Source organism: Montipora foliosa, chromosome 11, assembly GCF_036669935.1.
Source record: "Montipora foliosa isolate CH-2021 chromosome 11, ASM3666993v2, whole genome shotgun sequence".
NCBI classification, from domain to species: domain Eukaryota; kingdom Metazoa; phylum Cnidaria; class Anthozoa; order Scleractinia; family Acroporidae; genus Montipora; species Montipora foliosa.
In genome coordinates this window covers 29,177,048-29,187,546 of record NC_090879.1, presented here as the reverse complement: position 1 = coordinate 29,187,546, position 10,499 = coordinate 29,177,048, and the positions used below count along the sequence as shown (strand labels likewise).

The following is a 10,499-nucleotide window of genomic DNA, read 5'->3' as shown; positions in this document are numbered from 1 at the left end:
AGCCCGATGACCAATTACAAGCAATTAATCTGACGTCATAGGGTCACCGAACCGGAACTGCCTTTGTTTTTTGACCTAATTCGCGGGAAGGGCTAGTCTAAAAATAAACCTACTTGTGAAAACGCCGTTTCACACACCCTGTATGGAAGTTGCACGCTCCAGATGGGCTCCTGGTTTACCTGCGGTCCATTGGCTGATACAAGGTATTCCAGCATAAGGTTTCCACCTTCCACTTTGTCGTATCTCAAGGGTGGTTGTACCCATCTCCCGCGAATGTTCACGTGCTTCACGTACATCGCATTCCCCAAGTGGTCTCGAGGTGGAGCTTTTATGAATTCGTCTGGCACCATGTAAGGCTCCATCGTTTCTTTGCTTCTCGAACTGAGGAAAACGAAGCATGCATTTTTACCTTAGCATAACTTCGAATAGCGATGGAGGTAATTAGGTTGATACTAAGTGTACGATAATTTTTACTTTTATAACTTTGAATCGGTGCAACTGTTCTGTAATGATGCTTTGGACGGGTTCGATAATGTACCGTAACGATGATGTACTGTAATGGCGCGCGTCTACTTTAATTTCCCAAACAAGATCGATGGTTCGTGGAATTTTAAGAGGACTAATGTGTTGAAGTATTACAATCCTTCATCTCTAAATGTAAATGTACAGAAAATACCTTTGTTAATGTCTTCTCCAATACCCCGTGATCCTTCTGGAATAAGAGAAGACAATTGAATGAAGAAATTTGGTTGGGTCCCATTTTCATTTGTCCTTGTTTGATGCCACGTGCGGTTTCATCAATAATCGGACATTTCTATCAACAGATGACAGTCACGATATTTGCTGAGCTTGTGCACCAATTGGCGAGTAGATTTTCAAAAAATAACCTCTTATTGTGATTGTCATGCGGTAGACATACCTTGGCAAGAGGCTTCAAACTGACCTAAAAAGGTGCTATTAGCTAACACATTTATCCCCCAGTCCACAATTTCAGACCGACAGACTTGTCTTAATGATGAAATGATATATGAAATGGATCATATATGAACTGCGGATATGAAATCAAGTGAAGCTATGATCCTCGCAGTTATGAACGCAATTTTAGCAATTGCGTAGAGAAGCCTGAAAAATTCAGGAATTCAACGGGGCTTGAACCCGTGACCTCGCGTTACCAGTGCGACGCTCTAACCAACTGAGCTATGAAGCCACTCACGTTTAGTTGGGAGCTGGTCATTTGTGGGTTCTAATGTTCCCGTGAGGAATGAAACAATGATGAAATGATATATGAAATGGATCATATATGAACTGCGGGTATGAAATCAAGTGAAGCTATGATCCTCGCAGTTTATGAACGCGAGACTTGTCTTAGCCTTAAACACTTTCTTTTCCGTAGAAGACAATACTCATAAATAGTAATCATTTTTGACAAGATATCATTAGCGACGAAGCTCCCTTCCCAGTTATCCAACGGAGGACATTTCCTGCAATGTCAGGAAGTCTGCGGATCGAGGAAGACGTTATCTTCTTTGAACAAATTTCTGTGCAGTTTTCGATGACTCACATTCACTGTCGTTTACAAAATTACAGGAAGTGCATGCAACGACTTTTAAACAATATCGTCAATCATGTGACTTCCGGATGCAATGAGCCGATTTGGTTAAAGCGATTTCAAGTTAATCGTCTCATTGATCTTAATTTAAGAAGAGTAAAATATTTCAGAACAGAATTAAAGTTGCCGTTTGATTGAGCACTTTATCGGTTGTCTCAGATACTCGACGTTTTTCTGGATGTGACACCGGCACATGTCTGGATTAGGTTTCTCAGTAACTCGCAAAAGAATAGGAAATCAAAGACTTCGTTTTGAGACCCTTCAAAAGAGTCCAGTGGGTTCAGCAAATGTAATGCCGACTGAAAGCTTACATGAAAACTCCTGAAAATGAAAATTGCCGAGCTCGTTTGCATCACAGAGAAAAAAGATTCTAGATTTCCTTTCGCCTAGTAAAATGTTCGACAGCTATTTTTTTGCGACTGACCTACGAACATCAAGCTTTGAATTGAATTCCATTGTCTGACAAGAAAACTCCACGGCAACAATTCTGGCAAGTTCGATATTTCAGTTTGCGAATCACAAAGAGGTGAAAATATCAATATTGAACTTCTAGATCTAGCCTAATGCAAAATTTACTTTTCGATACTTCGATAACCAAGATCTCATTAACACAATTTTTGTCTTTGTTGTTTTACCTACCTTGATGTCTTCGGTTGATAAATTTAAGTTCACTCATCTATGACTTCGCTTTCATAAATGACTTCGGTTCTAAGTTATAAAATATAGGCAAAAACAAATTACAGTATTCTGTGTTCTTTGACCTGTAGTTTCTTCCCTGAATTTGACGTAACTTCCGGTCGTTTTCTCGGAAATTCGTCCACTTGGTGTTTTTCGATTTGATTATGCATGCCTGAGCAATTCAATCTAAACAGTTTTTTAAATGCGACGTTATCTTTCAACAGTTGCCAAAATGTGCAAAATGAATTGACCGCTACCTCCGCAGACATTTCAGGGCCAATGCCATTAACACAACAAATCATGAAGATTCCAATTCCAACTGGCTGGAAGTAAAACCAGCTGGCTATCTTACAACCGTAAAATAGTATTAAAGTGCATGGTTCGAACCCAGGAGTCATATCATAATTTAGTGAAATACGATTGTCCTGGTGAGTGTACTGCTGAGAAGGCCTAAAGTCACTTGACTCTGAAGATGACTTCCGCTCAGGTTGTCGAAGCGTCAGTCAATTTCATCCTAAATATTCCTTCTCAGGATTACACTCACCCGTACAATCGTGCAAGCGCAGCTGATAGACTGCGAGGGGAGGGACGCAGTGTGTCCCTCCCCTCGCAGTCTATCACAACAACGACAACAACAACCATAACAACATTTATTACAACACTTAACAAAAGTATTTGTTGGTATAAAATTAGTACAAACAAAGGTACAAAAGGAATAACCGGAAAAAATTAAAATTATTAGCATTAAATTGAACGTTTATTCGTGAACTCGGCTTCCACTCTTTAGTTCGGACTGTTTCGTCAACGCCGAAAAGTCCCGATGGACGCAAGTTTTTTAAAATTAATTATTCAAAATGGCCACTTCTATTAACAGAAAAAAAAAAAAAACAACAACAAATGTAAACCACTCGAACATATTATTCTCTTCCTGCTCTGGAATCAAACTTAAGAAGCTATAAAAAAAAAAAAAATTCCTGAACTCAGAGCGCAAGAAAGTTTTAAAAGCGGTATAATTTTGTTCAGCTGAAGGACGGTGCCTGCTATTGTTAGTGCATACGTTCTGCGCATCTCGATATACTCGGATTTCCTATGGGTGTTGCTTATTAATACAAGGATGTTTTCGCACGGTTCAAAACTATGCGGAGAAAGCAGAACTTAGCAAGTGCTCTTTGTATCAAAAAGAAAATTGGGGGTAACCACGCATTATTCAGAGATAATTAAGCTTCAATTTGGAAAAGAACGCTTTGTATTTTAAAGCTTTTTACAAATATTGTCGATTATCTTATCTGTGGTTACCCCCAATTTTATTTTTTGATTTCAATAACACTTGTTAAGATCTGCTTTTCCCCCATATCCAGTAAACCGCGCAAGAATACCTTTGAAATTAGTAGGCACCCTTCCTTAACCGAACTTCATCAGCCACAATAAAATGGGATGATTTTAGTCCCATCGAGATCTAACTCAACACGATATAACCCTTCTTTACATTCGCAATTTATTGTGGCTAATGAAGTTCGGTTGAGCCCAACGAAACATTCCACTTTATAAACGTTTCATTGCGGTCTGACTTCAGGAAATTACTGTGCAAACTAGTTTTTAACATATGTAAAAAATATAAAATATATTTAAATTTTTTATTTTTTAAATATTGCTAGTGCTCATCACCCTTACTTGCAGTCGAGGACTGAATTGCGAAGGGCGCGGCTCACGACATCGGGCTGAAAGCATACAAAGGCGCCTCTGGCTGCCGCTATACAGTCCATGATAACGTCGGAGCACAGCACCTCAGCTAGATGGTAATTAGCTGTGAGTCGATTTTGATGAGGGAGGAAAACCGGAGTACCCGGAGAAAAACCCTCGAGTCAGGTTGAGATCGCCTGAACCTCAGCCCACATGCTGGCCGAGGCCAGAATTAAACCCCGGCTCGCAGTGGTGGGAGGCCCGATAGATAACCACTAAGCCACCCTGTTTATATTTCAGACATGAAAGCGTGAGACAGTTCTGGACTCCTTCTTGTTAAGCTCACCTCATTCCAAAAACGAACGAAACTGATTGAAAAGTTTATGTACCGATAAACTCGAAACTTTAAACCGAAATCCCTTACTCTCGTTAAGGTCCTACGCATAAGTGCCGCCGGGATCTAGGGGGAAGGTCCGAACACTCCTTTTTTTGCAGACAACAACACCAAAAACGAGGGCGACTTCCCACCCCCTTCCCCTTAGCTCTCGGTCTGGATCTGCCACTGCGCATGGGTAAAGAAAGGAATGAGTCGATGATCTGGCAATCTCCACCCCAGAGCTCTTCTCTTGATTGAGGGAGAGAAGAGTTCTGAGGAACCCTGAAACAAAGTGTCTTCTCATTGGTTTTCGTGAAGGACAATCAAAAGCGTCTCTAATTGGTGCATTCATGTTAGCACGAGGAGTGAACTGGCACCGTCAGGTTCAAATAGCCAGTTGTTGGCTATAAGAACCCTACGTGTCATGTTCTCCTTCCTACCAGTTTCAGTGGGGCCTTAGGCCGACACGAGGCTCTGGTGACGAGAATGGATGATCTGGGTGCCGGATTTGAATTGTCCCTCCAGGGCTCCCCGAGCAAAATTTCTTGCCTCAGAGCAATGATCTAAGCAAAATGCCGTAAGTTGTTTGCTCGGCGAGTAATTAAAATTCTCAAATTGATGAGTGAATTACGCTGAAAAAATTTAATCTAACGCTTAGCCTAAAACTAAAGGATACTAAACCCTCGGTGTCTTAGCATTTTCCATCTTTTACCAGCCTAATGTTAACCTTGTCCTGCTTTCTCTAGTCTAGATACGTCTTCATAAAAGTTTTTTGAAACGGACCCTTTAGATTTAATGCCGTATCGTCCTAAACATTTTGAAAGCCGTCCTTGCTATTGGACCGAAGGAAAAAAAAAGATGTTGTGGTAAATGGCGGAACAAATTCTCAGTTGTTTGTCTTTTAACATGGAAGATGGATTTGCTTTACTCTCAGCCAAGTTGAACTAGACAAATTGTTCGTGGCGAATTCCTCAGACATGCTCATCCGAGAGTCTTGTGGATAGCGATCAACAAACTCTTTGGCTCTTGTCTCAATCTCCCTCTTGCTTTCTTGGTGTCTACAGTTGCGCTGTATTTCTGGCTGCTGCAGATACTGTTGGAGTGTACGTTGCCGCATGGCTTTTGTGAAAGTTAGGGGAACACTGTCACTAGCTTCTCCAGCGTTGTGTTTGTCAAGATTTTCTTTGATCTTCTCTAACTCTTTCGCCAGAGCAACTCTGTCTTCAGTGAGATACTTTGCCTGGTAAAAAAGCTCACTCAAGTTTCGACACCCCTTAGAAGCTGGGCCGAAGGTAGCTGCATATGCCGTGTAAATCTCTGCAATTTTCTCTGTTAAATCATCTTCAGTGAAGTTCGCAAAGTACTCGATCATCTCTTTGCGCCCAATCTCGACGCGCCGACGAGGATTACCATGGGACGATCCCCCGATCCTGAAACTAGTTTTTAAGTTCGGAAGCTTGGGTTTCCCAGGAACAGCTTTCCATGTTGAATAACTTCCATATTTCTTTGAGGCCTTTGGGAATAGGTCTTCACTCCAACTGACAAAAACTTCGTTCGCATCCGCGAATCCCTCAGCGCTCTCAAATACGTACGGACGTGGGCCACTGGCAGGAAGCACAAGGCAGTCCCGAAGATTGTCGTACTCTACCGCGTCATCCGTCAGTTTTAATACTTGTACTTCTTCCGGATGGTAGCATGGTTTTCTCATTACCAGAACTTTCCGTTCAACACCAGGAAAACTCTTCGTTTCATCTTCTGACAATGTTGGCTTGAAGTAGCACTCCCCGGGCATCAGTTTGTTATGAGGGTCGCAAACAGCAAACACGATTCGCGACTTTGGCACGAGAATTCTCGTTTGTCCACATGCATTTTTCATCTTGTATACTTCTTGATCTTTGAAAAACTTTAAAATGTTTTGTATCTCATCATTATCAATTCCTTTCACTTGTATTTCACGGAGTAGAGGGAATTCACCCTTCATGAGCAAAAAGAGCTCAGCTGTCTTCCTGCACAAACCCTCCAACAGCTCATAATAGTGCGCCTGCAATACCTTGAGATTTTCAGCAGGAGTTCCTGTCTCTAGTAACATCGTGATCATCGAGATGTCAAGGTATCCGTTGACATAGGGCCGTGAATAATCAGCCACACCAATCATGACAAAGTCGTTCGATTTGCGATTTCTCTCATCTCCAGCCTTGTATTCCTCCGTTGAACCATGGAACTCTAGCTCCATTTTGAAGTTCAAAGCTTTATTGAGGACAAGACAAGCCTCTATTCCTCTGTAGCGCACCTTAACTACACTAGGCTCATAGTCAATCTTCAGTATCGTCTGCACTTTTCTTGAGAAAGAGGACGACATAAAGCCACAACCATTAGTGGGTGTGTGCCCTCTGAAAGAGTGCCAAATTCTTGTGTGTGGCTTGATTGAAATCCTCATCGGTATTACCGAAATGCCTTTATTCAACGGCGAGAACACCCTGCCCATTTTCCTGGCCCGTTTTCTTATGTCTCGTTCTCCCAGAGAGTCGCCAAGCTGCTCTAGTATGTCGTGAATCTCTTCGTGCGATGCCTTCATTAAGTAACAAGACTTTTGCTTTAGTTGGGTTTCAGAGTGACCGAAAAAGTTGTAAAGCCCTTGGCGACAAAAGATCCCTCTTTCCAACGCCTTTTGGCAGAAGGCGTTCGCGTCTTCCTTAGGGGTGAAATCATGAAACGTCACCTTGATCAGACGTTCGTGGTATTTGTCTCCAAGGCGTCCTTGCAGGTATTCGGTCATCAGATTGCTTTGTAGTCGTTCATAATCGACTTTGTAGTCACTCTCTCCAGAACCGTGAAATTTTACGTTCAGAATGTACCTTCCATCTTGGCCACTTCCAACCGGAGGAAGGCTCGTTGGAGCCTCTACACATAAATGGTAGCCGTCTGCCATAGTCCACGCTTCCTGCTCCTAAAAGTGACAAAAAATTGAATAGTCAGGCTAGCAGAACCTTATAATGTGACAATGCTTTCAGTTACGTTTCAATCGTTAACGTTTTTCATGCGTACTCTTTTCAATTTTCGCGTCGCTGTAGTAAAGCGAGCCACGATATACTGAAACATTCCATGTAAGAAAAAAATAGATGACAGTGAATTTGTGAGAACGAATAGGAAACTACGCTTTGCATGTAGGGAGAAACCCCCTAGAAAGTCGGCTCGAGGAAGTCTTAGATTAGGGGAAATTCCCTCCCCCTAAAGCCGCCTGCCATAGTCCTCGCTTTCTGCTCCTAAAAGTGACAAAAAATTAAATTGTGTGGTTAGCAGACCTTATAATGTGACAATTTTTTCAGTTACGTTTAAATCGTTGACGTTTTTCATGAGTACTCTTTTCAATTTTCGCGTCGGTGTAGTTTGCGAGTCATGATATACTGAAACATTCCGTGTGAGAAAAAAATAGATGACAGTGGATTTGTGAGAACGAAAACGAAACTACGGTTTGCATGTAGGGAGAAATCCCATCAAGTCGGCTCTAGGAAGTCTTAGGTTGGGGGAAATTCCCTCCCCCTTAAGCCGTCTGCCATAGTCCTCGGTTTCTGTTCCTAAAAGTGATAAAAAATTAAATATTGAGGCTAGCAGAACCTTATCTTTCAGTTACGTTTAAATCGTTGACGTTTTTCATGCGTACTCTTTTCAATTTTCGCGTCGGTGTGGTTAGCGAGTCATGATATACTGAAACATTTCGTGTGAGAAAAAAAATAGATGACAGTGGATTTGTGAGAACGAAAACGAAACTACGGTTTGCATGTAGGGAGAAATCCCATCAAGTCGGTTCGCGGAAGTCTTAGGTTGGGAGATTCCCTTCCCCTAATAGGCCTTACGCATGATGACGACATATGCTCAAAAATTCACCACCAAACCTCGTTTGCACAAAATTATTCATATCATCTGGATGTGAAATACTGTTAGCACGTGGGTCTCCTTTTCAAGTTTGCTCTTTTGGGATTCAGCCGAAGCGAAAATTTTAAATTCGAGGCTTGGTGGTGAAATCAGCAAGCCAGAGTCTGTAAATTATTCTTCCATTCAACAGCCGGAAGGAAGGAGGGAAGTGAAATGATGATCCATGAGGGAAAACCCCTTAAAAATTCCTTATCTTTTTTTCTCGCAACGTAATTGAGAGAAAACCAAAGAGAAATTCCCTTCCTTCGACAGCCCACAGTAATTCAGGGATTTGGTCTTGTTCGATCCCTCAGATCATATTCATCGCTAATTTCTCAGTCAATTGTTTGCAATCGATTGTACCAGCCTATTGTAAATAATTGCCTCGAATTAAGCGAGTAAAAGCTACATGCAAAGACACCACGGTACACTGCATTATTACGAGTCACGCACGACAGCACAATCGCAAAACTTCAGTTTTCTCTTCATTGAACCCGAAAGAAATTTGCTATTTTTCCTTTGATATTTTCACGATGTCCTTTCTTGTGCGTGCTGCTCAACTGAATAAGTGTTGTTTTTCCAGACTAATTGTTTGATATTTACTATCGTGGACAGTGGTTTTATCAGGAGTTCGTGTTAACTGAGAAAGAAACGTGAACAGAACGAAACATGAACCCAAGTAACCTAAGATTTACTTACTTACTTGCTTAATTTAGTGCGTTGTCTATGCTCTTCTCAGATTCTTCACAATATGGCCGTAAAGCCAAAGCACGAAATACTTTTGGTTCAATCCTGATATAACGAAACCTTTTAATGTATATTTTGTAACAAGAACAAATCAATCAATAAAAAGCGTCAATGGGTTGATTGACTTCAACAGTATATCCACTTTGCAATTGGTTAAAAGTAGTTTGACGTCAGGGAGAGTGACACTCGTCGAATAACTGAAGTATTTCAATGCTCATGTTGCTGCTTATGTTCTAATAAAACTCTAAGCTTTTTCTTTTTTAATGTAACTGCTTTTTTCAAGATTTGATAAATAAATTGACAATTAAAGATAAAAGTCTTTAGTTTACATCTGGAAAGTACGAAAGATGTTGGAAGTAAGCCAATGTGTTGCTCGTTCTTTGGCTTTCAATGTGTCAATCATCCACAATTCCTAGAAATTTATGATCTCGGGCGTTTCTAGGAAAAAGTTCGCTTTGGCTATAGAAAACTGGAAAAGACTCTGCTTTTGGAGTACCACTAACAATATTCGTATGATCGGATACTGATTGTAACTTTTAACATGCAGATGCAGGAAGACGCAAACATGCCCTTTTGTAAACGCATCTTGTAAAGTGGAATCTTCTTTGAGAGGGGGTCATTGGGGTCTGCGGAAATGCGGCATCTTTAACGCAGTATTTCGGAAATTGTAGTCCCAAAAGTTCGGAATTGTGGTATGATCAAACCCTACGGAAAGTGCTTCTCGTATGTTCTGGTTCACGGCATTCGATGCAGAGATTACGTCACGAAATTATCAGGCTTCTGGTTGCTCCAGGGGGAAATTGGAATCTCTGCAACGTTCCTCCTTTGTGATCTCCTTTGCAAGCGCGATTCGTTTTAACAATCGTTTGCTGAACTGACAATGGTAATCCGCGCGCACAAAGCAACATGTACCCTGGGTGCCAGAGGAATGTTTCTTCAAGGTCGGAAAGAACGCTCAGCGATTCCAAATCAACGGTCCTCTGGCACCCAGGGTAAGCAACATGGGGAAGAAAATATAGAACATATTAATTTGGGTTTCGGTCTTTAACTGTCTTTGAACGCGGTATTTCGGTATTTGCCAATTTTTTTTGCGCGGAGCAATCCCCAATGTCCCCCTCTTTTGACAAGAAGTGTTTTAAAATTGCCTCGAGATCGGCTGTCATTTCAATCAAGTCACGGGGTCATAAGGTGAATGAGCAACGTGTGACCGTGACCGTGGGAAGTTTTGGTACCTTTCTCGAAAGCTCCGAAACTTTTCTGCCGCATTTCGGGTGACACAAAACCCCTTGTATCTTCAAAGAGAAAACGTTTCATTGCAAGCTGCGAAACTTTGCCACCGTCGCGTTTTCTCTGGTCTTGGATACATGTTCAAGGATTAGCTTTACAGAATAGTAAGCAGACCTTAATCTCACAAATTGCCTTTCGGGGCTTTTGAAAAACAGTTTCCAGTAGCATTTCTATACTATACTGTACTGTACTGTACTGTACTGTACTGTA

The 10,499-nt window shown here is 41.5% G+C and overlaps 2 protein-coding genes across 6 annotated transcripts in view; both read right to left on the bottom strand.

Moving 5' to 3' along the window:
- LOC137974898 (uncharacterized) overlaps window positions 1–2,676 on the bottom strand; it is an 11,380-nt gene extending 8,704 nt beyond the window's left edge. The window contains exons 1-3 of one of the 2 annotated variants that reach the window (XM_068821908.1): window positions 2,249–2,676; window positions 677–712; window positions 180–381 (exon numbers count right to left, since the gene is read on the bottom strand). In XM_068821908.1, the coding sequence (XP_068678009.1) occupies window positions 180–362 (183 nt within the window). In that variant the 5' untranslated portion in view covers window positions 363–381; window positions 677–712; window positions 2,249–2,676. The remainder of the gene's footprint in view (window positions 1–179; window positions 382–676; window positions 713–2,248) is intronic. The other variant, XM_068821909.1, reaches the window with a different exon arrangement.
- Window positions 2,677–2,691: 15 nt separating this feature from the next.
- On the bottom strand, window positions 2,692–9,358 carry LOC137974897 (uncharacterized). Of its 4 annotated transcripts, none has more exons than XM_068821906.1 (2): window positions 8,955–9,358; window positions 2,692–7,290 (listed from the first exon to the last, which is right to left on the bottom strand). In XM_068821906.1, exon 2 carries the CDS (start codon window positions 7,270–7,272, stop codon window positions 5,245–5,247), a length of 2,028 nt encoding a protein of 675 aa, XP_068678007.1. In that variant the 5' UTR covers window positions 7,273–7,290; window positions 8,955–9,358; the 3' UTR covers window positions 2,692–5,244. The 4 variants fall into 4 exon arrangements, with proteins under 4 accessions (XP_068678007.1, XP_068678006.1, XP_068678008.1 ...); XM_068821905.1 differs by having other exon boundaries at window positions 8,959–9,358; XM_068821907.1 differs by lacking the exon at window positions 8,955–9,358 and adding an exon at window positions 7,646–8,129.
- Between the last annotated feature and the right edge of the window lie 1,141 nt (window positions 9,359–10,499).